General features: G+C 36.9%; 1 protein-coding gene across 3 annotated transcripts; it reads left to right on the top strand.

Moving 5' to 3' along the window:
* The first annotated feature begins 2350 nt into the window (after positions 1-2350).
* BNIP2 (BCL2 interacting protein 2) lies at positions 2351-27282 on the top strand. Of its 3 annotated transcripts, XM_068552746.1 has the most exons (12): positions 2351-2559; positions 7365-7412; positions 9009-9115; positions 10244-10311; positions 10799-10975; positions 12851-13027; positions 16577-16679; positions 17355-17486; positions 18625-18711; positions 18829-18927; positions 19658-19693; positions 22661-27282. In XM_068552746.1, the coding sequence occupies exons 1-12, from the start codon at positions 2359-2361 to the stop codon at positions 22710-22712; spliced, it is 1287 nt and encodes a 428-aa protein (XP_068408847.1). In that variant the 5' UTR covers positions 2351-2358; the 3' UTR covers positions 22713-27282. The 3 variants fall into 3 exon arrangements, with proteins under 3 accessions (XP_068408847.1, XP_068408834.1, XP_068408841.1); XM_068552733.1 differs by lacking the exon at positions 7365-7412; XM_068552740.1 differs by lacking the exons at positions 7365-7412; positions 19658-19693.
* Positions 27283-27565: the final 283 nt, after the last annotated feature.

The raw sequence follows: 27565 nt of genomic DNA, 5'->3' as shown, positions 1-27565 counted from the left end.
GGAAGATCCTATGGGCCACGGAGCAGCTAAGCCCATGCGCCACTACTAAACCTGCACTCTAGAGCCCGCGAGCCACAACTACTGAGCCCGCATGCTACAACTACTGAAGCCCGCACGCCTAGAGCCCTGCTCCGAAACAAGAGAAGCCACCGCAATGAGAAGCCCGCGCACCTCAGCGAAGAGTAGCCCCCACTCGCCGCAACTAGAGAAAGCCCGCGCACAACGAAGACCCAATGCAGCCAAAAATAAATAAATAAAATAAATAAATTTATTTAAAAAACCCTCTGTTTATTAGTTGATCAGTTTTGTTTGTTCACTCTGCCAGCTACTTAACAAAATTGATAGGAGGAAAATAATAATACCTAACACATATATAATTCCAATATGCCATGCACTGTTCTAATATACATAGGACTTTATCTCACAAAGATCCTATGAAGTAGGTATTACTTTTTCCCCATTTTATAGATGAGACACAGAGAGTTTAACCCCTTGCCAGCAGTAAATGTTGCCAAAGCAATGGAAACCCGGGAGCTGCATTTTGGGTCAATGACTTAAAATTTTGATTTTTCGGTTCCCTCAAACCCCACCATTCCATAATGCCTTAACAAAGAGTTGACTGCTGGGCCTTTCCAGGGATTTAGTGTTTGGGATTTAAGAGGGATCGTTACATTCTCCAAACTAATCTTAGTTCCTTGAAGCTGTAGAGCAGTGTTGCTACTCAAAATATGGCCCGTCGACCTGAGCCCTTCAGAGAACTGTTTGTTACTGGTCCACGGCGAGACAGGTAGTACAGAAATTGAGAATAAGTGTTTAGGAAGCTTTACGGCGATTTTGCAGGTAATTTTATGGCTGTTGATTCTAATGATGAAATGTTTCTAACATTTTTATCTTACCAAAGCATGGTTCACAACTAATTGGAAATTTTTAAAAATAATAAGTTGATCGTTCTCTACATATACTTTTGTAAGCAGATAGGGTAGTGGGTCCCTGGAGAAAAAGAACTAGATCAGCTTTTTTGACATAAGAGAAGCCATTTTAGGCCTAAGCCATTTTGTGATCCAAGCCTGGCCACAATGCTTGCCATTGAACGGGTGTCAGTAATAAGGATCTTAAAGGAACAAAAGAACAAATGACTGTTATCCGGCAAGAGAAGAAACAATAGCAAAGATAATAAATCAGCTGTGAAGACTCCCAGCTCCGTTTCAATGGTGAAGATTAGCCTGAAGCACTCAACCACCAGATCAACTGGAACCTAAGAGGTGATGATGTTGACCTTTTCTCAGCCTCAAGTGACTTCAACCAACTAAAGCTTGGACTCCGTCAACCTTTACCCCGATTCTATGCCGCAGTCTCCTCTGCTCAAGCCCCTTCGTGAATGTGCATGAACCCTTAGCTTAAAACTTCCCCAAGTTCTCTGCTTGGCAGACACTGCTTTGGGAAAGATTCCCCAGCTTCCTCCTTACTTGGTGCCAGTAATAAATCCTTCCTTCTCCTGATCTTTACCTTGGTTGTCTTTTGGCTCAACTCCCTCTAAGAGGTGAACCCAATTTTCTGGTAACAATTTGAGAAGCACTGTTATAAAGCTGTTCGCCCGGGACAATTTTACCAAACTCTAAGGATTCTTCTGAGGTTAACTTCCCCAGTGAGACATCAGATATTTTTCCTCCTCTTTTTTTTTTTTTTTTAATAATTTTTATTTTTTCTAATTTTTATTTATCATTTATGGCTGTGTTGGGTCTTCGTCTCTGTGCGAGGGCTTTCTCTAGTTGTGGCAAGCGGCGGCCACTCTTCATCGCGGTGCGCGGGCCTCTCACTATCGCGGCCTCTCTTGGAGCGGAGCACAGGCTCCAGGCGCGCAGGCTCAGTAATTGCGGCTCACGGGCCCAGTTGCTCCGCGGCATGTGGGATCCTCCCAGACCAGGGCTCGAACCCGTGTCCCCTGCATTGGCAGGCAGACTCCCAGCCACTGCGCCACCAGGGAAGCCCTTTCCTCCTCTTTTTGCATCCATTTTATTATATAGCACTATCATAAAGATCAGTAAAGCGAACATAAAGAATATAAAAATGGCTCCTTGAGACTCGAGGGCGGCGGTCCTGCGCCGGGCGAGGAAGCGCCTGTAGCCTCTCTCAAGGGCCGCAGGGGTGTGTAACAGGTCGCCGCCCGGAAAGAAACGCTTGACAGCCCCGCGGGCCAAGTCGCGGGCGCCTGCGCAGGCATTAGCTCCTCCCTCCCTCCCTCCCTCCCTCCCACCCCACGGCTGAGGGTGTGGTCGGGAGGAGGGACCCTGAGGCTTCCCGAAGACGCCACGGCTCCGCCTCGGCTTCCGACAGCTGCGGCGTCTGGAGAAGATCGGGATGTTGTCACTTCCGCCGGAGCCGCTCTCTGCATCCGGGTCGGCTGCTGCCGCTGCCGCTGTGGCTGAGGGACTGGGCCCGGGTCTCACCGTCGGAGGGGAGCGGGCTCCGCTCGGCGCCACCTTCTGCGACCTGGCCGTCAGCCCTACGTCGCCGGCCTGGAGGGGCGGAGAGGACGAGGAGGCCAAGGGTTCCTCCGGGGTCAGTGCGACTCGGGAAGGCTGGGCACGGCGGGTCTGAGCTGGGAACAGTCCTGGGGTGGACGGGGGGGATGTCCGAGGGGCGCTTATCCCGGACCGCCCGACAGAGGAAGCCCAGATCGGTATCCGCTGTAGGAGGCGCCGCGGAAACTGCCCGGAGGCGCTTCCCGGATCCCTGCCTCGCTTAGGCCCCCGCCTTTGGCCAGGCTTCTTTGCTTTTTGCCACCCTTTCGTCCCCCCTTCTCCCACCTCTTTTCCGTTTGTAGGGGTGGTGCCCTCTTCTCTGCTCCCCTGCACATTCCCCGCTCTGGGGGCAGTGACTGGGCCACGCTGGTCCCTTATTTGTCACCAGCGTTGGTCCTGGTGCAGAACAAAGAAACTTGGACGTCTAATGTGCTCCATGCCCGCGGGGAATAGACACGGAAGTGGCATTTGTAACCAGGGCTTTAATGGACCTTGATATGTGAAAAGCCCAGTTCCTGCGTGGATTCAGACACTTCCTTTTACTTCCGTACCTGGCAAAAGTGGTTTGAGTTTCTTGATACCACTGGAGATCTACTAGAGCAACTCCTATTAAATCAGAAATGTATTTGGGTCTGTTAAGTTGCTTTGAAACTTCCCCTCGGTCTTCCCTGTTCTGGGCAGCTCTTTGAGAGCACGGCTTTTGTCATTCAGGTAGTCGTAGCGCCTTCCATATAGTTAGTTTAATGAAGTGTGATTGTGTTTCGGTGGGTTTTTGTTTTTTTGGGGGTTTTTTCTCACTTTAAAAAAAAATCAGGCTATTTCTCCTAATGCTTAATTACCTAATTTTTAAAATTAAACGTATTCTTTCTCTAAGATTATATAAGAATTTCTGCAATTTTGTAAATGGGTGTTGTTTCCTCAAAATTGTAACTGAAGTTACCGTGTCTAGTTACCCTACAGACTATTTTCTTATGATTTTGCATATCTTCTCCTTAGTTCTTATCTTTTTACATTTTCTCCACACTCTCTTTCTGATTTTCATGATCTCCTCTATTGCAGCCTAATATTATTGGGTTTAGACAGAAGTATGACAGGTTCACTTCTGCAAACATGGGGCTTGAACTGGATCATCATAAGTCAGTGCTATTGTAGTCTTTAGGCATTACAGGACCTTTGAAGCTAAGTGTAGCCAAATCTGGCATTGCAGGCTTATTCTGTAGAAAGTTGCCAGTGAACTGGGGACAGTGTGCTGTATTAGAAACAGTCTAGGTCTAATCTGGAAACCAGAATGTAGTGTTATTCGCCTCATATATAAGATAAAATGGGGATAATAACATCAATGTTTTATACGACAGAAAATTTTTGGGTGGGACGCATGAGATGATGGATGAACAAGTGGTTAGTAAAGGGGAAAAGCACTCTTTGGGAAAGTAGTTCTCTTCCTTCTTCTGGTGTAATGCTCGTAGAAGGAGCAGTGGTGGAGAAAGGCACCTAAGAAAGGAGGTATATGTATAGCCAGCTCCGATAATTTAACCTTGGCTGATAGTGGATCAAAAGATGCCATGTGAAGCTCACATCCTATAAAGCAGAGTGCTAGTGTAATGTGATGATAATAATATTCCAAAGTTATAATTTTATGTTACATCCAGTATTTGTAACTCCACAGCAAAGTGTTACAGATCAGCTATTAGACTTTAATCTTCTTAAAGGTCTCAGAGCATTTCCAGTACATTCTGCATACTGATAATATAATGTACCTTGTATAGTTGGCATAATTATCCTGTGCTTTATCGTCACAATTTTGAGAAACAGCACTATTGTAATTTCTCTTGAATTTTGTGTTAACATTTCTGATAGGGTGTCACATTTAATTGAGATATATAATTGACGTGACTTTTTTTTAGTTTCAGGTGTACAACATCATGATTCGATATTTGAATATATTGCAAAATGATCACCACAATAAGTCTACTTAACATCCACACTTAGTTACAAAATTTTTTTTTCTTGTGATGAGGACTTCTAATATTTACTCTCTTAGCAACTTGCATATATCTAATACAGTTTTATTAACTATAGTCACTATGCTGTACATTACATTTCCAGGACTGACTTATTTTATAGCTGGAAGTTTGTACATTTTGACCCCCTTCATCCATTTCACCCACCTCCCACCCCATGACCTCTGGCAACCACCAGTATGTTCTCTGTATCTATGAGCTTGGTTTCGGGGGTTTTGGTTTTTCTGTCTTTTTGGGTTTTTTTAAAGATTCTACACATAAGTGAGATCATATAATCTTCATCTTTCTCTGTCTGACTTATGTTACTTAGCATAATGCCCTCAGGGTCCATCCGTGTTGTTGCAAATGGCAAAGTTTTTTTTTAAATAGCTGAATAATATTCCTTTGCGTGTGTGTGTGTGTGTGTGTGTGTGTGTGTGTGTGTGTTTATTCATCAATGGACACTTAGGTTGCTTGCATATCTTGGTTATTGTAAATAATGCTGCTGTGAATGTGAGGGTACAGATATCTTTTCCAGTTAGCGTTTTCATTTTCTTCCTGTAAATACCCAGAAGTGGAATTGCTGGATCATATGGGAGTTCTGTTTCTAATTTTTTGAGGAACCTCCTTAACTGTTTTCTATAGTGGCTGCACCAGTTCCCATCCAGGATTCCCTTTTCTCCACATCCTCGCTAACGTTTGTTATTTCTGGTCTTTTTGATAATAGCCGTTCTAAGGTGTGAGGCGATATGATATCTTTGTGTCATTTCATTCTTAAAAACCTGCATGACTCTGCTCTCAAGGAAGCAATGACAAGCATATAGGATTTTTACAGGTGTTCTGGTGACCTTCCTAAACACATAGGCTGGCCTAAAGTACTTTCCCGTAGTGCTACCAGTATTGCCAGCTTCATAGGAAAAAGTGAACATAAATATTTAGAATGAAGCCCTTTCCTTTAAATGGGGATGTGAAAGCCTTGCCTAAGCATTTCCTTTTGCCAGATTGATTTCAGCATACATGTTGGTTATTAACACCTATTCCAGCATCTAGGTTAAACTACATAATAATAAAGTTGTCATGTAAAATTGTAAGTTATAATTCAGGCAGTTCTGAATATGATCTTAATATTTAATTTTTGCTTATATTGTTAGGCTGCATGGGGAAATCCCCATTTTCATCTTGGTTGAATTCGCCACCACACCTCACTGAGGTCAGCTACTGTTTTTGAATTTGTCTCTGTGACCTCCACTGCTAACTGGCATAAATATTGATGTACCACCACTACCACACATTTGTTGAGAAATCAGGGTATTCCTGTTGCATTTGGTTATTTTAACAGTTGGCATCTTAAAGTATTACTTCCCCATTCTGATTTACCAAATCTATAAACAAAAAACGGGAAACAGCCTCGATTAACTTGTGAATCAGCAGTATCCTGATTTCCTTCAGAGTAGTTGTGCTTTCATATTGCTCCTTTCTTGTTTCCTGTTCTTACAGCTGCTGATAATGTGCTTCTAAGAACAGTCCTCTCTCTGTCGTTTAAACTTTACCTAGTGTACTTTTCCCCTAAAATTTGTGATGAAATGGTTAAGAGTGAATCTGTATTTCTCTCTCCTCCTAGGTTTCATTTAACTAGCTTAATTAATTATCCCCAAACTAAATATCCATGTCCATATGCTGGGGTGTATTAACATCACATGACTCAATGATATTAAAGTAAAAGTGGAATGAATCAGCTAAATGAGCTGACAGACTCTGGCTGTCGGTGTTTAGAGAAGTATTTTCACGTGGTTGACTTGTTCAAGTGATAAAGCAGCTAAAAGACATGGTTTATCTTTTAGAATTTCACAAGGTATGTATTTTCTCTTACAAACAAGGAATAATTTTACCAACAGAAATAGACACTGCTTGTATGTAGGTTGCCCCAAATATTTTCACTGCTCTTTTTGAGGGGTAAAACTTAACAGGAAGCCTATTTATGTAGTTTAATTAGAAAAAAAAGCTTAAGAGGTTGAGCAAAACAAATGCTTACTATTCAGTGTTAAACCTTACAATTAAATGCTTACTTTTAAATTTAACTAATGTTTAAAGACCCATTACGTGCCAGACACTGTGCTATATGTTGGGAGTATAGTGGTAGCAACTTCCATTCACCGCTTATATTTTTGAAATATTAAATGTTTTTCTGAGTATGTGGGGTATTTGAAAAAAATACTCAGAACATCCTAATATTTTTCCAACACCCAGTAAAAATGTGATACTAAATAATGAAAGCTCTGATTATTAAATCTAGGAAAAAACATTAATTCACTTGATAGTGAGTATCAAAGATTTGAATAAACACTGAGAAGTGTAATGAATTTAAAAGTTGAGGGACTTCCCTGGTGGCACAGTGGTTAAGAATCCGCCTGTCAGTGCAGGGGACATGGGTTCGATCCCTGGTCTGGGAAGATCCCACGTGCCGTGCAGTAACCAAGCCCGTGCGCCACAAGTCCTGAGCCTGTGCTCTAGAGCCCGTGAGCCACAACTCCTGAAGCCCGCGCACCTCAACGAAGAGTAGGCCCCGCTCGCCGCAGCTGGAGAAAGCCCGTGCGCAGGAATGAAGACCCAACGCAGCCAAAAAAGAAAAACAGTTATGAAAGTTGGAATAGACTGTCAGTTTTCAACCTTTAGTAATAGAATGCTGTGGTCTCACTTGAACATGAATTCTAGAGTAATAAGTATTAAGTATTTGGGTTTTATTGGTCATAATTTGGGGGTCTTTTCTAATAATTCTGTGTTCTAAATAGAAAATTATTGGTTAAAGTAGGTATCCCTTTTTTGTTTGTTTTCCTCTCTACAGAGAGTAAGAGTTGCTGTCAGAGAACAGTCTATGAAGTGGTCCTTGAAGGTGTGTCAGACTACTTTATAGGTTATGTATCAGAAACAGCGAAACTGCTAAATAAGTCAAGATTGTTATATTTTAAGTGTGTTTTCCGTTCATTTCTCAAAATTGCCTGGCTCAGTTTTTCCCAGAGAATTAAAAATGCCTTACTCCTATGTATAAATTAACTTGACTTTTCCCAGCAAACATGTTGGTGAAGAAAAGACAGCATTTGCTTTTTTCTATTTGCAAGTGGTTCCTCAAAAATTTAGATCTTTTGAGAATGTTTGAAATCTCTTGAGCATAAGTAAGAATTCAAACTGGGAAAAGAGCCTCCCAGTCTTGGCAGAGATATGAATTTAGTTTATTATGTGAAATCTAACACTTTAGAAAATTTCCAATGTAATTTTGTTGTTGTTGTTGTTCTAGAACATAATGGTTTTTTGGTACAACTTTGTGTATCTTTTGAATGTTGTAATGACACAGCAGGTAAGGCAACCATAAAATATGACCACAAGTTATACCTACATGGTTTTAGAAGTTAAATAATTTAGAAGGATTTACCATGAATAGCATCATTCTCCCCATCCCACCTTCTTTCTTCTTCCACTGGTGTCAACCACTTTTAACTTTGTTTTAAAACTGCTAGTGATAACTAGTAATACTTTCTATCTCTTAAGACATCTATGTTTTACTTCTTTTTTAAAAGATAACTTTAGACATCTATTGACTTACTGTAATGTAAGTGAACTAAATGTTCCGTTTATACCTCTTGCCCCCTAAAGTTGTCACGATTTTTGTTGCACGGTTAACCAGTTGATCTTAATGACTTCTTAAATAATATACTTAAACCTGTATTTCTTATTCCATCAACTATACCAAACTCTTGATCCTTCATTTTGTAAACTGAGGATAGTGGCACCCACATCCTTCCTTGGAAAAACTGAAACTAAGTTAAAACATGGAGTTGCGTGAATAGAAATATTCACTAAATTCAGTGTGTGAAAACTCATGCTAAACTACATGAGAAAAGCTTGTTATAGATATGAAGCAAATCAGAACATAGCATAATCCATTTACTGGGCAGGTACTGAATAGCCTTCTTTAAGTGGCTCAGGAATTATGGCATTGGCACTATAGAGAAGTAATATAAGAGACAGCACACCACTTGGACTCTGCTGAATCAAGCGAGTGTAAATGCTGTTTACCTAGTGTTCAATTTCCAGGATTAACCTCTCTCCAAAGGACAGAAAATTTAATTATGGGTCTAGAATAGAGCATATATTTATTTACTTTTATTATTTGTGTCCCCCATCCCGCGAATTGCTTTTACCTAATACGCAGTACCTAATAAATTTTAAATCGTGTCCTGGGGCACACATGCATATATGCAAATGGAAGCAAGTACTTCACTGCACAATACCCTTATTACAAACAGTAATTACTAGAATATATACACTGTGTTTTCTGTTCTAATTCTTGGGGGAAAAAACTTGTAGTTGCAACCCACTAAATTTATTTCATGATCAGTGTGGAAGTATGAACTAAGGTATAAGATTACTGCATCTTTTCAGCAGATGAAGTGAAAAATAAGCCTATAAATTTTTTTTTCTTTTTTTACAGGACCTTGGCTCGCTGGATTATCAGGAGCTTGTAGTTGACATTGAGTCCAGGCTGAGGATGGAAGGTGTTGAACTTAAGGAAGAATGGCAAGATGAAGATTTTCCAATGTGAGCAATGCTTTTAAATGAAAACAAATTTAAAACAAAACTTCACAGTTTCTTTATTGAGATGTCACTTACTACAGGGGTCCCCAACCCCCAGGCCGCGGACCACTACCGGTCTGTGGCCTGTTAGGAACCCGGCCGCACAGCAGGAGGTGAGCAGAGGGCGAGTGAGTGAAGCTTCATCTGCCGCTTCAATGCCACTCCATCGCTCGCATTCCCGCCTGAACCATCCCCGCCCACCGCCCCCTCCGTCTGTGGAAGAATTGTCTTCCACAGAACCGGTCCCTGGTGCCGAAAAGGTTGGGGACTGCTGACTTACTAAATGAATATTGGGCTTCTTAAAGAAACCCAGTGTTGCAAAGTATTTAATACTAGTAATAGAGTCTGAGGGGTTTCTAGGGGAAGATGGTCTTTAGAAGTCTATAGGAATTGTTAAGTTGTATGCTTTTATTTTAAAAAAAAAGCTTGTTAAGTAAACAAGGAAGGGCTTTCTAGATTATCTGGCGAGCTACCTTGACACATTTGCATTTGTGTTTACAATTGTATTGGCACCAGTTGGGTTAAGAGAAAAAGAGCAAAGGCAGACTTTATATTTAAGTGATGCTTCCGTGCCATCTTGGTCAGAAGACCATCCCAGTGCATAAGAAGGTTCCTTAGCAGTTGGAATATGGACAGCTGGTGAGAGTACTGAGCCATTGCATAGCATAGCATGATCATAGTAACAAAGAAATGCAGAGCTCAAAATATGTAATCATCATTACCATATTCCCATTGTGAGTGCCAGTTCAGCTTCATTATACATTGTATCATGCATCACATTAAATTCATGCATTTGAAATATATTTGTTTTGTAGATTAATGATTTTTTAATTTGTTGTGTAGTTGTATTTAAGAGCAGTTACATAAGGAGTATATATCTACTTTGATGTGTTGCTTATGTAAATGTGTAAGTCAATTCAGACAGTCTGAAAATTTTCTTTAACAGTGGTTTGTAAATTACTAAGCCTTAAGAAACATTGGTTTATTCAGTTTTCCACATAATTGTTTCTATAAGCTATTTTAATAGATCTTTGAACTTCAAAAAAAATTTTTTTAAATTTCTGGGTTAAAAATTGTGTCTGTGTGTTCTAGACCTTTACCGGAAGATGATAGTATTGAAGCAGATATATTAGCTGTAACTGGACCAGAGAGTCAGCCTGGTAAGAACTTGACACTTAGTGATAGACTTTAACTGTGCTATTTTGGGGCACATTTCTTTGTCAAGATAAAAAATATACTCAGTTTTTGTTCCATCACAGGGTGCCAAAGGGTAATTTGAATGTTTAGGAAAGCGTTTTTGGATTGCTTTGGAATACTTTTTAGAAACATACCTTTGGGTTTTAGAAATTTCAACCATAAAGGGGTGAGAGGAGATCGTTTTTAATAGTAAAAGGTGACTATAAGGTCTGCTTCTGTTATTTAAAAAGGCATATCCTTGCTGGGATGTGTCATCTTGCTGTGATACAGAAGCAATAGTGATCAAAATCCAAAGTTTGTAAATAAGTGCTTTGGAATTGTGTTTAATTAATGTTATTTTCTCAAGAATAAAGTGATTAAAGTTTTTCTCTTATTCAGTTTATACATCTAAGCATTTTTTCTAAATATATCTTTCACTTTTTTTTTTTTTTTTTTTTTTACCCATTCCAGGCTCACTAGAAGTTAATGGCAATAAAGTGAGAAAGAAACTAATGGCTCCTGACATTAGCCTAACCCTGGATCCTAGTGATGGCTCTGTGTTGTCAGATGATTTGGATGAAAGTGGGGAGATTGACTTAGATGACTTAGATACACCATCGGAGGACAGTAATGAATTTGAGTGGGAAGGTAAGTGTTTCATTATTTTTACCTGACCTTTATTAATGAATGTTCGTGTTTATATACATACATAGTGGCATTTTCATATTAGGATAATTGGAAAAACTTAAAACTTGATCATGAAACCAGCTAAGGGATTTTGTTGGAAAAATCAATGGCTAAGGGATTTTGTTGAAATGTTATACTTTCTAAAGTTCATATATTTATTGCAAAGATATGAAATTCGGCTAAACACCGAATATGATGGCTTTCAAAACTGTTTATAGTAGATTACACATGTGGCTCTATTTTTTTCTTAATTGCCCAATGCTGTAAACTTACGTTTTTCCATGTTGCTCCCAATATTGCTTGATAATTATGGCATGTTCTTTTATTCAGTAGATAACTAAGAAGAAAAGCTTTGAAGAAACGTATGCTTTAGGGAGTGTGCTAGAAGTAGTTAAGAGTTTGCAGAGAGGGAGTTCTGAAGGGAGTGGTTTTTTTTGAGGGTGATTTTTTTTTTAAATAGGTTTGACTGATAGTGCTGCACTTTGTAAACAACTACCTTGAATTAATGTATTCTCCTAGGCTCCACCCTTACATTCTTTATCATTAGTTATTTGGAATTGAAAGGAATTGGCATGTGTTTTGCTTTGCATGCTTTCTTTAATTAGATAATTGCTGTCTACAGTATCTGTATAGTTGTTAATAATTTATATATGTTTAGTTCATCTTTAAAGTGATTTTTATTTCAAAGCAGTGTTTGTCACTTGGTATGTTATCTGCAGTAGAGTAAGGTCCTTAATGTGCTGTTATCTTTTATTCCTTTTTTCTTCCCTGTTTCACTGGTTCAATATGCAATCCAGTAATAAGCAATATTTTATAAAGATACTGAAATAGTTTTCTGCCTATGTGTTTTGTCTCTTCTTTCTTTAATGCTGCTGTAGTCATTTCCTGGAGGGATATTTTCCGTTAACAGCTTTGTCTTGGAAACAAACAACTAACATACAGTAGGTTTCCCCTTCCCCCCGTCTTTTGGTAAGGACTATGATACTAAAATTTCGAAAATCATTGCTTCATTAAAAATCAGCTAAAGTGCAATCTTAAAATGTAAATTATACCTAATCATTGGTGCTTGTGCTTTGACTAATGTCAATTTAAAATAGACTTTTGCATGTACACTTCAGAATATTATCAATAATTTTCTGCTTTATAAGACTGATCAAATGATAAATAATCATTGACTCGTTAACCACTTTCTATCTGGTATTATAATGTTTGGGGAATAATTTATGTGCTCAACAACAAAAAACACTGGCTCCCAGAGAGTTGCTCTAAGTAACCTATAGTGGTAACTGTCTGTCAAGGACAGTGTTGTAAATAGAATGTGGAAAGGCATTGTAGGGCCAGTGTACTAAGATTTTGATGGCTGTATGAATTATTGTTTCTGAATTTGTGGATGTACGCTGTACTGCGATTAGGTCCTTTCTGAATTAAGCAATTCAAAAAAACTTAAAGAACCATGATTTCCAAAAACAAAATGGCCGTATATCAAGAATAAGCCTTTTCCTCTATTACGGAAGAAATATTTAAAATTCCACGTACAGGGAACTCTGCTCAATATTATGTAACAACCTAAATGGAAAAAGAATTTGAAAAAGAATAGATACATGTATATGTATAACTAAATCACTTTGCTGTACACCTGAAACTATCACAACATTGTTAATCAACTATACTCCAATATAAAATAAAAAGTTAAAAAATAAATAAATAAAATTCCACAGAAGGTATAATAAAAAAATTCTCTGAACAATCTAATTAGATAGTAAAGTGGTTAACATGTAATTTGATTTTTATTTTATAAATAACAATCTGTGATTCAAAAACCTTTTATTTTGACAGATGATCTTCCAAAACCCAAGACTACTGAAGTTATTAGGAAAGGCTCAATTACTGAATATACAGCAGCAGAGGAAAAAGAAGATGGACGACGCTGGCGTATGTTCAGGATTGGAGAACAGGACCACAGGGTTGATATGAAAGCAATTGAACCCTATAAAAAAGTTATCAGCCATGGAGGTAACGGTTACCAAAGATTTTTTAGATTATTTAATACAATATCAGAAATCTGAATGCTTAAGAGAATCTCTCCTTTGAGATATTACATAATTTTGAAAGCATAGTAAACATCATGTCCTTTTAGAAATGTAACAGGTTTGAAGTAAAAGGCTAAAGCCAACATTTAAAAATTGTTGACACGTGCATACAGTAAGTTCAAAAGGTGTAAGAGTGTACAGTGAAAACTGTCTCCCTCCACCCTTATCCCTAGACACCCCTAAACTGGGACTTTCTCCCTTTTTTATCCATTTATAATTTATATACAGTGAACTACTCTAATCCTTTTTTTGTAGCATTTGCATATTCCTTTTTTTTCCACCTTCATTGAGATAAAACTGACATAGTGTATAAGTTTAAGGTGTAAAATATGTTGATTTGATACATTATGTATTTTTTAATTTTAATATTTATTTATTTATTTGGCTGCCTCGGGTCTTACTTGCAGCACGTGGGCTCTTTCTTTGCAGTGCAGGCTTCTCTTTAGTTGTGGCCCTCGGGCTCAGTAGTTGTGGCATGTGGGTTTCAGAGCGCGCAGGCTTGGTTGCCCCACGGCATGTGGGATCTTAATTCCCCAACCAGGGATCGAAAATGTGTCCCCTGCATTGGAAGGTGGCTTCTTTTTTTTCTTTTTCTTTCTTTCTTTTTTTTTTAAAAAAGATTTATTTATTATTTATTTTATTTATTTTTGGCTGCATTGGGTCTTAGTTGTGGCACGCGGGATCATTCTTTGCAGTGCGTGGGCTTCTCTCTAGCAGTGGCGTGCGGGTTTTCTCTTCTCTAGTTGTGGTGCACAGGCTCCAGGGCGCCCGGGCTCTGTAGTTGTGACGTGCAGGTTCCAGAGCGCGTGGGCTCTGTAGTTTGCGGCACGCAGACTCTCTAGTTGAGACACGCAGGTTGCCCCGCAGCATGTGGGATCCTAGTTCACTGACCAGGGATCAAACCCGAGTCCCCTGGATTGTAAGGCAGATTCTTTACCACTGGACCACCAGGGAGGTCCCTGGAAGGCGGATTCTTAACCAGTGGACCATCAGGAAGGTCCCTGATACATTATATACTGCGAGTGATTGCTACCATAGCATTTGCTAACACCTGTATTACATCACATAATTACCATTTCTTTTTTGTGGTGGGAACATTTAAGGTCTAGTCTACTCTTTTAGCAACTTTCAAGTACATAATACAGTATTGTTAACTATAGTCACTATGTGGTACATTAGTCCCCAGAAATTATTCATCTTCTAACTTGAAGTTTCTACTTTGACCGACATCTCCCCTTTATCCCCAGCCCCTGGTAACCACCATTTTAGTCTCGGTTTCTGTGAGATCAGCTATTTTAGATTTCAGATGCAAGTGACATACAGTATTTGTCATTCTTCTGTCTGACTTATTTCACAAGAAATGCTCTAATCTTAAGTGTACAGTTCACTGAATTTTGATGAATGCCCATATAACCATATATACTTATAATCTACACCCCCAGACAGACAGAACATTTTCATTGCCCCAGAAAATTCTCTGGTTCTTCCTCTCCATGAATACCCTCTTTCCAGTAACCACTATTCTAATGCCTACCCCATGATTAGTTTTGCTTGTTAAAGAATTTCATGTAACTGGAATCATAGTTTACACTCTTGTCTGCTTTCACTCAGCATAATGATTTTGACATTTATCCATGTTGTTGCATGTATCCATAGTTCATTCCTTGTTACTGCCGGTTTGCTTATCCATCACTATTTTGATGGCCATGTGAGTTTTTTTCCAGTTTGAGCTATTATGATTAAAACTGCTGTGAACATTCTTTTTTTTTTTTTTTTTTTTTTTTTCTTTGCCATTCATTTGTTTTTGGCGGGGGGAGCCGTGTTGGGCTGCACGCGGGTTTCTTTCGTTGCTGCACGCAGGCTTTCTCTAGTTGCGGCGAGTGGGGGCTACTCTTCGTTACAGTGCACAGGCTTTTCGCTGTGGTGGCTTCTCTTGTGGAGCATGGGCTCTAGGCACGGGGGCTTCAGTAGTTGCGGCTCGTGGGCTCTAGAGCGCAGGCCCAGTAGTTGTGGCGCACCGGCTTAGTTGCTCCGCGGCATGTGGGATCTTCCAGGACCAGGGATCAAACCCGTGTCCCCTGCATTGGCAGGCGGATTCTTAACCACTGCGCCACCAGGGAAGTCCCCTGTGAACGTTGTTATACTCTAAATACAACCTGGCCCTTTAAAATATGAATCTTAATTTGCCTTAAAACCCTGAACAAATCATTTAGCTTTACCACAAAGTAGAGAATTAGTTCATTCCACATTTTTTTGGAACACCCACTTTTCATATTTATGGAATATACAAAAATAAGGCTTTGTTCCTTAAGAAATTTACAAGTCAGATAGGAAGAGTTATGAAGTGCAATTATAATATCTATCAGTCTGACTGTCTTGTATGTAGAAGTTTACATAGTCACTGTGTAAATAGCACCAGAATGTTAGTGGTAGTCAAAATACAACTCTTTAGAGCATGTCATACCACCTGAAATCCTCCTAATTCAGGACAGGGGGCCACATAGGTCAAGCAGATTGGTTTTTTCACATAGTCATTTCTGCTTAATTTACTCTCTGCCAAATGCATTCTGCTTATTTCTGTAGTCTTCATTCATCTGAAAGCAAATCTCTTGAATATTTGCAGTTACATTATTCTGCCTAATTTAGTCTTACTCAGTGAAGAAAACAGGATAATATGGATCACGAAGTCCACAGACATGTATTAATTCGTCTAGTTCATTGGAAGCAAGTTGTGAGACCTGCCTCATGGTTTAAACCTAATATTTTTGAGAAATAGCACTTTATTTTTTTAGGAGAAAATAATTAGGGCCATTTTATCCTATTGAGTTACCACAAGGTGTTTTGTGACTAAGGGATTAAAAAAGGTAGTGAATATTCTAATGTACTTGAAATGTTCCTTTTTAGTGCATATTTGTAAACAATAGGAATGAAAGTTAAAGCAGAAGTATTTGTTGCGGGTTACAGCTTAATATCTGTATGAGAATTAAAACATTTATATTTTAGAGATTGTAATTAAAACATATATTTTAGTGCTGTTTTTGTTCACTTAGACTTATGTCAGACATGATCTTTTCTTACTATTTAATGCTCTAAAAGCTGCAAAATGCTAGACATCATTGAATGTAAAACTTTTTTAAAGAGCAACTACTTTAAGCAGAAGTTGCATAAGAATGTTTTATTGCAGATGTATTGTATCTGGTTGGATTATCTATCTGCTTGCTAAAATAAGGCAGCTTTCTGAGTATGCTAATTTAAGTGGGTTTCTGGTTTTTATGCCTACTCTTTCCTCTTTAAATTTTATTGTTTTCTTTTTGAGAAGAGAGGATTTAAAGACTATACAGGGTCAGAACAAAAAAAAACACATACTTTTTGATTCAGAAATGTGTGGAACATACACCACTATAATTTATCAACCATAAATGATATCCCCTGAAAAATCTTCAGAGTATAATCATGCTGGTTTCTTTTTCAGGATATTATGGGGATGGATTAAATGCCATTGTTGTGTTTGCTGTCTGTTTTATGCCTGAAAGTGGTCAACCTAACTATAGATACCTGATGGACAATCTCTTTAAGTAAGTAGATCATCACAAAAATGTTTGGACAGAATTGAGTACATTATTAGATCTCCAGTTTAAGGAAGGGAACTTTATTTAGCTGGGTAGAAATTATTGGGTTGGCCAAAAAGTTCATTCGGGTTTTTCCATAAGATCTTACAGAAAAACCTGAGGGAACTTTTTGGCCAACCCAATATAAGTAATCCTAGTTCTGATTCCTTAAGTCTATCCCTTGGCATTATAAAAACTATCCATTTTCCAACTCAACAGAAGAATTGTCATTTTAAAACTGGAAGAGATATTACAGATTATATGTTCCAACTTCATTTTACACTTGAGGACACATTAAGTGCTTTATTGGGGAAAATTTCAAACATATACAAAGGCAGAGAGAAGTATATTAAATCTTTGTGTAACAATCACCCAGTTCCACAATTATCAGTTTATACTTTATTCCCACAAATACTTCCCCCATGGCATAATTTTGAAGCAAATCCCAGACATCATATCATTTATAAACATTTCAAGATGTATTTCTAAAAGAAAAGAACTTTTTTTCTTTAAATAACCATAATACCAACTAATGCTGTTTTAAATTTTTGCTCTCACTGAAGGGGAGGGAAGGGAATTGCGTTATTTGGATAACCTGGTTTGGTTCTGCATAGCATTGTTTCTAAGACTTTATTTTTACAGGTACGTTATTGGCACTTTGGAGCTGTTAGTAGCAGAAAACTACATGATCGTTTATTTAAATGGTGCAACAACTCGAAGAAAAATGCCCAGTCTGGGATGGCTCAGGAAATGCTATCAACAAATTGATAGAAGGTATTGTAAATGCAAGTGGAAAGCTAGTCTGAATAATGTTTATTATGTCCTTATTAGATTAAATTTTATTTTCTGTTGCCACTTAAAGTCACCATGTATTTCTTCAGAAATTACATTTATTAATTTCGTAACAAGTTTCTATTTTCAAACTTATAAAATAGCTCTTTATTTCTCCTTTGTACCACATCAAACATTTTCCTATAATTTACATTTTGGGAAAGGATGGAGAATTTAGTACATTTCCTATTTTATTACATTCTGGATTTTGCCTCATTTATAGTGCTTAGTATATTTTGTTACTTAAGATGCTTATTTAGCTGTAATCTTTCTTTGGAATGAGTTCTAGAAATGTATTCTCCTTGGAGGTAGTCATCCATGCTAATGGAAGGAATTTTGATCCTCTATTTGGTTTGATTCGACCACAGCTAATTCAAACTAGGTTAATCAACTCAGATCCAGTAACAGGTTTCTCTTCATACCTGAACATGACATTGGCTGGTTCTTGTGATTTTTTTTTTTTTTTTTTAAATACTTAGTCATCACTGTAAGTGTGAAATATGATGATAAAAACAGCAGTTTTTATTTCATCATTTTAAGTTGCCTAGGATAATGCTTTTAACTTTTAATCAAAATTTTAGACTCCATAAGAATACATTAGATCTGATTCATGTTGCCTGTTCCTGTGGTGATCTCTCCTCTCACCTTTCTGCCTGCCCAGTGCCTTTCATGGTGTTGAAGAAATTAATAACAGTTTCCCCTCCATCCTGAAAAATGAAAAGAGCTTACTTTTATATTCAGTATTGGCTTCTACCCCTGGTTGACAGTCTTGAAGACAAGTGAATGTATACTAGGAGACATTTAATAACAGGCTACACTGTGGACGTAAATTTAGGCAAATGAAGTACAGTTCATTTCGTGGCAGTGGGAAGGACCATTGGAATTCAAGAGTGCATTTCCTTTTGTTTTGTTTGTTATCTTTTTGTTGTCTTTAGGAATATCATATCCAAATGACAACTCTTGAATGAGGATTTCTTCAATTTTTTGTACAGACTTGCACATACTTACTGATGTCTGAGCTTTTCTTCTAGCATTAGAATTTGTAGAACTTTTACATTTTTCTTTTTTTTTTAAACTCCAGGTTACGGAAAAACCTAAAGTCTCTAATCATTGTACATCCCTCTTGGTTTATCAGAACACTTCTGGCTGTTACAAGACCATTTATTAGGTAATTTTCTGAGAACCATTGACTCTTAAAAAAAACCCCACAGACTCCTTGTATGAATTTCTTGTCGGTTCTGTTGGTCAGAAATATTAAGGTAATTATCTTTATTTCCTTCCATAGCTCAAAATTCAGCCAAAAAATTAGATACGTCTTTAATTTGGCAGAACTAGCGGAACTTGTCCCCATGGAATATGTTGGAATACCAGAATGCATAAAACAGTATGTTTTGTTTCATTTCTTTAATTGTATTGGATCTTTATATTTTGATGTGCAAGAGGTAAATATTTCAGTACCCATTCTTTCTCCCTTCATATATTATAATTATTTTATAACTGCTCTTGTTTTTATAACAAAGAAAAGAGGGAAGAAGACACTTTCCAGCACTTTCCCCATAAGTCACCATTTTCTTCAGGCTATCAGTTGAGTAGGAGGAATTGTTTCTGGTTTGGTTCATTTATATTTTTAAAGATAGTTACAGTCTTAAGAGATGGTTTCTTGATTGGTTAGTACTAAAGAACATTCTCCAGGCTTGAACATGCTGGTCTCCAAATTTGAGTAAGCTCGTCATGGCATCAAATAATATTATTAGGGAAGTAAAATATTTATATCAGTCTAACCTTAATACTTTCCAGTGGCTGGAGTTTGTTCTGTTTACCAAATTCACTTATCTAACTTCTAAAAGGAATTGGTAGAAGACTGTTAACGTAAATACTTGAGTATCACAGTGCTATAATATAGAAAAATGTTTCTTTCTTCTATTAATGTGAGGTTTTAGTCTGTTGAATGTGTCAAAACCACATTTCTTAAGTCAGTTCTGACTTCCTGTATAGTATGTTAAATATTTTTGGTTTTGCCTGCAAACTTTTGAGTTTATTTTTAGTGCCTTTTTTTGAGTTTTTGTTCATCTTCATAACATGTATGTTTACTAAAATAACTCTTCCCTACCAAGGTATGAAGAAGAAAAGTTAAAAAAGAAACAGAAAAGGTATATGCACACCTTGACTGGGTTGCATCTAGACTAGTCCATTTGCATTGCACAGACTAACTCTTCCTTATTGGTTGGTTAGCTCGTAGACAAAGATAATAGCATTTGTAAATATAAATATACCCCAGGATTCAAATATAGAGTGAATCCAAAGTTCCTGATGCTGAGTATGACTTGGATTCACTCTGTTTTAACACCATAATAATGCCAATTACAAAATAAAGACCACACCTCCTCCTCCCTGCTTTTGGTATAAATACTGACAGTAAATTCCTAAGAATACTATTTGGAAAACCAATTATTTATAATACCTTACCAGTTTCACCATACTTTAAATCTCTAACTTGTGCTTTTGAAATATTTATGCACTTTTTTAATGTATCAGTTTTCCCCCCTGGGGTTGATGATTATATTTGCAATGCACATATTCTTTGGCTAACCAACATTGATTTTCTTGTATGCTTAAATGGCCTGCTAACTAGTCAAATTCTACATGTGATAAAATACCTAAAAGTTCAATGTACCATTTAATAGTTAAAACACTCTGCTTTCCATCTTTATTTTAATTTTGAACACTTCTGCTTTGAGCATAACAAACTGTCATCTGTTAATATCTTGGCATAGAAGATGAAAGGCAAGTGTATAAAATAGTTACCATTTTATATAGTAATTTAGAAAAGTATAGGATTTAGATCTAACTTGTTAATGGATTTTAAAAATATTAACAATTAAATTAGCAAAACAGATTGATACAGTCTCATGAGAGTTAAGGTGAGAGATTGTATGTAGTTATCATTTGGACCATTATAAGGAACTGGAGCTGGAATATTCTTAACTTTGAACACATTTTGGCTCTGTTGATGAACAAGAATTCAGTTGACCATGTGATAGAGTCATAGCTTTACATTTCTATGTGACACTTTGCAGCTCAACATTTTTTTTTTTTTTTTTTTTTTTTTTTTTTTTTTTTTTTAAATTATTTATTTATTTATTTATGGCTGTGCTGGGTCTTCGTTTCTGTGCGAGGGCTTTCTCTAGTCGCGGCGAGCGGGGGCCACTCCTCATCGCAGTGCGCGGGCCTCTCACTATCGCGGCCTCTCTTGTTGCGGAGCACAGGCTCCAGACGCGCAGGCTCAGTAGTTGTGGCTCACGGGCCCAGTCGCTCCGCGGCATGTGGGATCTTCCCAGACCAGGGCTCGAACCTGTGTCCCCTGCATTAGCAGGCAGGTTCTCAACCACTGTGCCACCGGGGAAGCCCATGCAGCTCAACATTTTAAGATGGAGATAAGGACAGTGATTTTCGATCTTGCTAATTTCTCGTTCCTCTCAAGACATTGGTGTGAATTTGCCAGACAAGTGGCTGAAGTTTAAAATGTAGTCTGTAATTGTAGAATATTTTGAAGCCAGCTGCTTCATGGATTTCAAAATGAATTGCCTTTGTTGATGAAATCTGCTATGTTGTGCCTTTTTACAAAATTCTTAGTTAAGTAACTTAGGCATCAGAAAAAAAGTAGAATTGTACTTTTTATTTAAATGTATTGTTTGAAACCTACCAATATTATTTTATCTTGATTTTTTTTTTTTACTTTCATTTAATCTTAAATAGAATCATTACATATATCTTTTAGGCACGTCTAAGTTTTTGTACAAAGTTTCTTTAGCCTTGAAAAATAATAAATCCTTGTCAGCTTGAAAAAGGTAACACTCAAGTTTTCAAAATAGAAGGGCATGTTTTTAAAACCAAGTTAACAGAAACTGCATGGGGGAGCTTATTTCCCAAGGTGAAATTTCTATGAGTACTGGTGATAAGGATTCAAAACTGAGTGTGCTGAAATACAGCAGTTTTAAATGTTTTAGATGTTTGTTTCAAATAACTCAGTGCAAGTGTAGCCAGGTAGATGTTGATTGTTAAAATATTTGAACAGAGTTTAAAAATAAAGTGATTATGAAATTAGTTCATACCGATATTTCAGATGTTGAAAAGATTGATGTGTTTTGCATGCCTTATCAAGAATATGTACCTTTCAAATTTTTGCTACCAATATAAAAAATACTTTAAAATGTTGTTAATCTGGCTTTACCACAGGCCAAGGCTTTTAGGTCTGACTCACTAATGTTCAGGTGATTGTAGTAATGGAAACAAGTATGAAAAGTATCTTCGTATATCATACCAAGTTGTTTTAAACTCTCCTCCATCAGTGATTCAAACTACTACAAATATAAAACTACTACAAATATAAATATACAAATATAATAGTAAGAGATTGTTGTACATTATCTGTGAAGGGTTGTCTATAATTTTTGTGTGGTAATTACATAATTCTTCTAATCCCCACTTGCCTAAATTTTGATGTGATCTCTATGGATCCCACTCCTGATCCAGTCGTATTTTTAATCTACATCTAGATACTTCTGATTATTAAATTCTGTGGCTTCTTACTATCAAGATAAATAAAAAGTATTCACATTCTAAGTGTACCAATAAATTTCGGAGAATAATTATGGCATCCATAAATACGTACTTTTACCACTGAACTTAAAAGTTGATCAGTTGATGGCATGAGTGGCATTTAAATATTTCAGTTAACAAAATCATTTTTGAGGGAATTATTTTTCCTGCCACTCAGATCACTTTGCTCCCTGCCTCAGCCATGCTACATACAGTTCAACATTTTAATATGCCTGTTGTAATTTGAACTTTTAATAAAGTTTATGTGCATTTGTATATAAAGTATCTTATAATCTTTTAAAAAAACAATAGTCACATTCTTGCCAGTGTCCTCTTGCCTTTAAAAATTATCTTTCCTGGTTGGGAAAATGTGTGGTAACCTTTTTACTATGTCTGCTTCTTTGCAAAGCTTTGTTTTTAACAGAACAATAATCAATGGTAAAATTAGCCATTATTTTTAGAAAGAGAATTGTTCATTTGCTGATACCTTATTATCTATATTGGTTTTCATTAAACAGAGTTGATCAAGAGCTTAATGGAAAACAAGATGAACCGGAAAGTGAACAGTAAGTTTGGCATCTAGTCCAAACACGACTGAAGAATGTGCTGATGAAGCAGTGCTTTTTTGCATTTATAATGCGTTTATTGGTCCTGATTTTTATGTAACCTGTTACAAAACTGACTTGACTTTTTCTTAATGGACTTTTGTATAAGGGACTGTTCACTGCTGTACTGGTTTGCAGATCTCTCGAATTTAGCTCTTTACTAGCTAATTATATTGTAATCATTTTATATTTTATATTGCTAAATAGCAGAGAACCACACTTTATATAAAGCAGTTTTTGCATTTGTTTATTAAATGATGCATTTTCTTCAGTAAAATATTTATATGCCTAAATGGAAAAGGAAAGAGATAATATATATTTTTATGTTTTTGAGCAATATTTTTTAATGTATACCTTTCTTATGGAAGAATATGCAGGTAAATAAGACCATGATTTTGTAAAATGCATGTTAAAATTTTTGTTTTTGTAAATGGTTAAATACACTTCCTGGGTCACTTAGAAAATATGCTCATAAGGTGAGGGACAGTTAAACTGGTTCTCATGAATATCCAAAGGTCATGTACATAATCTAAATAGGTTAGTACCATTCTGAGTTTTTTTCTCACTTAACATTTATTTCTTAATTCAGACACAAATACAAGTGTATTGCACACTTTTTTTTTTAAACATAAAGACAAGTCAAAAAGCCGTTTTTAGAATTAGAGAATTTAAGAGGTTAAGAATTGGGGTTTGTATATATGTATATATCAGACATTTTATCTTCTGGCCAAAGGTCAGAACTTCATAAAAATTTTAGGTTTGTTCACTAATGTGAAATAAGCTGTGTGTCCAGGGTATCACTCTCCTGAATTTGTGTGAGTGCAGTGTAATATTCAGAGAATGTGATGAGTTATTCACTGTCACTACTTTTCTTTAGAAAATAGGGGCTGCTTTTTTAACTACTTTCAATGTGGGCACTTTACCAAAATACTTTCATATCAGGTGTTTGACCCAGTCAGATAAGGTGTGTTTTCCCATTTTCTGTTGAATTATGTTGACAGTACTGTAAATTAAGTTATTTTGTTAAGTCTTAGAGCATCATCATATTACGGTGTTTCGCGTTTGGGGTAAGCATATAAACTCCTTGTTTAATTTGGTAAGTACCTTGACTCTACATTGAAATTGTACTTATGCCCCAGATAGAACTTAATTACCCACAAAATCATCCAAAAACAACAGGTTGGTCTAATACTGTGTCATATACTTGTGTGACTTATACATTTGGTAAAATTAGTACCTGCCTAATTTAAGCGTCACACCACACTCCAGCCCTTCTTATAAGGTAATTTACAAAAGAGTAGTAAAATTGAGGTGCAGGAGCTAAACCTCTAGGATTTATTCTATCCTAGACTGGCTTTTATCATTGCTGTTTTTAGTGTAAAGTTTTCTATTACAAAAGGGAATTTCCTTTACTTTTTGTCCTCCTCAGTTATAAACTTGACACAGTAACCCAAGTCCAATTATGGCAGATGCTGGAGGATTCCCTGGATGAGACTTTCCTCAGCAGCCTCCTGACTTCACTTGGATCCAGCTGCTGTAGGCAAATCCTGAACTAATGTCATTATAGTCAATAAAGCTAAAACCATTATTGCTTGCTCAGATCTTAGAAATACTTTGTGTTCAAAAAGCAAACTAACTAACAGTTTAGGCATTCCTTCTGAATTTACGAATAAAAGATCATATTGAATTTAATTGTGATTAGAGTCTATATTTGTAGAGTGCCTTAAGTGACCTTTCATCAGTAAAAGTAGTCTTTCATCTATAAATTTGGGTCTCAGTCAAACCTGGCTGAGCTTTTTAAATAGGTGGCTTTCCTCCGCATTAAGTACCCAGTTCTTCAGTTTCAACACGTTACTGTTTATTGACTTTTGCATTTGCAAGCATTGTCCCTGATTATAGATACAACTCGTTGCAAAAGTGGTGCATTTTCCTACATATTTTTTTTAAAGTAGAGGTAGCCTATATTCTATCAGAACATTAAAATTTAGAGGGAACAGAGATAACGTTTGGGATGTAACCAAAGGGATGTGCTGTGAATCACTAGATATAAAAGCATACCTGTTCTAACCTATACCTTGATGAAATCTGGTATAAGGACATGCCCCGTAATGTTTCATAGCTATGAGACTTAAGATCATAAGTAGGTCAGAGGAAAAGCATTTATTAAACTTGTTATTTGTAATTACTAGCTATGTGACATTTTCCCCATATCATTCAGTTTTAATTTTCCATTACAGATTGAGGTGAAAGTACATATAATTGTGTTATTTTATCTTTCTGCTGGGATCATGGTTCTAACTTGTTTAATTTGATGCTTACGCCACTATTTTTTGTTGTGTTTGGGTTCTGAGTGCCTCTTTTTAGTCAAAAGTTTCTCTTATAAAGTAATCTGATTGTGTTCTGCTTGGTCATATTCCTTATTAGCACCAAGGGAAGACACTATATTGATCCCACAGTTTAAGCTTAATAGTCTTTAACTGGGGGTGGGGGGAGTATAAAGAAATATGATTCCAAGTAGGGCCTAGCAGGACCTGGAAAGGAAGATAACAAAACAAGGAAGTAAGAGAAAGAAAACTATAAAGGGATAATGAGTTAGCTAAGATTCCACTGAATGTGTCCTTGTTAAAGGAAGTGCTGTATATGGCAGCGGCTGGTACCATTTCTTGTACCAATCAGGAAAACCTGCAGGCTACATACGGAATATGTGAACAAGGAGACTGTGGAGTGAAGGGGGCAAAGGCTGGTAATACCTACAATGAAAATTCATATTTTCCTCTGCTTTGTCTCTTCATACAAAAGCAAGTTTAAACAGGGAGGGTCAGCAATTACAACGCTCAGATTAAAGTGTAGGGTTACGTTACTTTTGACATTCATAGCTGGTAAACATTTAATGTATTGTTCCAAAATGGATATCACTCTTTAGTAACTATACTGAATACTGAAATTTGCTGATGGACAGGTATATATAGGTAGCTAGACTTTCTTCAACTGCAATTCCAGAATTTAAAAAGGTAAGGAATCTGCTTTTTTGACAGAGTCTTCTTTTAAATGACTGTGTTACTCTGGCTGTTTTTATGTCATTGCTCAGGGAATTTGAAAGTGTTTGTATTAAAGGAGAAGGGGCTTTTTAGATTTCTTCAGTTGATAGTCAAAAATTAGCATTAGGATATATCCAGTTTCCTAATGAGATCGGTAAAGTTGTATATAAGGTGGCAGTAGGTAGCTTCATCCTTTTTCCCATGTTACATGTGGAAAATTGCTAACATTGCTCCGACAGGAGGAGGAGGAGATAGACTGAAAATAGGTAGATACGGCTACCACATTCTGTTTTGTTTTCATGCCTATTTTTTCTCATCCTGTATAGCTGTTTGAGAAGTGGATCACAAATGTCAGAAGGGTGGGATAGCTAGAGGAATTAATGTACTTACAGTTAGACCAACTATTCTGTTAGAGTTTATCTTGTAGGAACAGGGATTGTGTCATTTGAGTTGCTGGGAGAAAGAGTTAAGGACTTAGACTTGCATGAGAAGGTCAGCTGGTAAGAGAAGTGGGAGATTATCAATGTTCTGATAGTGAGGAAGAATTACCTGGAGAGCCTTTCATCCCCCTCTTCCTATCCCAAGATTCTGAATGAATTAGAATCATATCAGTGGTGAGTCCCAGTAATGTAATCCTTTAAAATTCTCAATGGTAATTGAAAATAATGTGTTGACCAGCAAGGAGTGACTCTAAAATTTGAACAGAACTGTTACTTTGGTTCAGCTATATATGATAGATCTACTTAATTTCTTATGTTCTGAGAACTACTTTTACGAAAAGTTTACATGAAGCACTTAATACAACACATCAAACACCAGAAGAAAATCAAAGTTTAATGCTTTCATGTTACTAAAGAATTATTATAATATCTGTCTAATTCTATTTTATAAGACATTCTACAAGAGGTTAAAACATTTGCATTTTGAAATTTTTATGCGTTTTCACATTCAGTGTAGCTAAGGAGGAACTTGGAAAATAATGTTAATTAGCTACTCTACGGCACTTTTTGTATTTGAATTTTCTGAAGTTATGCCCCTTAAACAGTTTATTTACATGAACTAGCTAGTAAATATTTGTGGTGTTCAGGGCACTGACTTGCACAGCCCTCGGGGCACATGGAACACAATTCAGAGTTCGTTAGACACTAATGCACTTTGATATATATTTCAAAGATTAATACATTTTTCTTACCATAAATTCACATGCTGTCATTTAGACACAATTAATGTACTGTGATCATTTTACCACTGTTCAGATAATGTTGCATAGCCTAGTGCTCTCCTTTTACAGTGAGAGAAATTAAGTTCTGAAGACTGTGTGTGCAAGATGTTGATGTGGTCCCTGTAAGAAATACTAGGGTTGGTCTTGATTTACTAAGAAGATGTAATATTTTCTTTTTCTCTGACTTGTTAGGAATACAATAACTTGTGTCCTGATTTGTTGCACATCGTATTTTTGCAACGTTAATGAATTTAAATAAATTAATTGGAAAGTTTTGTTTTTGACTCATTTATCACATTTTTCTGTTTCCCGTTTCACTACTGAATTTTTACAAAGTTTATCTTGTAAGCTTTTCAAATAGTTTTAGACCTTTTGTTTCTGTAGTTTGGGTGCTGCTTCCTATTCGAGGGGGTGAAGAGTTCATCCTGCTTCAATTTTAAACATTAGCTTAACTATAAGCACACCTTGTATTTCATAGTTTAGAAATATTTTAGTTATGGGGAATCCACCAATGAAATCAGTTCAATAAGTGGCTGGAAACATGGCATAAAAAATAAC

The sequence above is a fragment of the Eschrichtius robustus genome, chromosome 1 (assembly GCF_028021215.1).
Source record: "Eschrichtius robustus isolate mEscRob2 chromosome 1, mEscRob2.pri, whole genome shotgun sequence".
Lineage (NCBI taxonomy): Eukaryota > Metazoa > Chordata > Mammalia > Artiodactyla > Eschrichtiidae > Eschrichtius > Eschrichtius robustus.
Note: the sequence above shows the minus strand (reverse complement) of the source record. Positions and strands in the feature narration are given on the sequence as shown.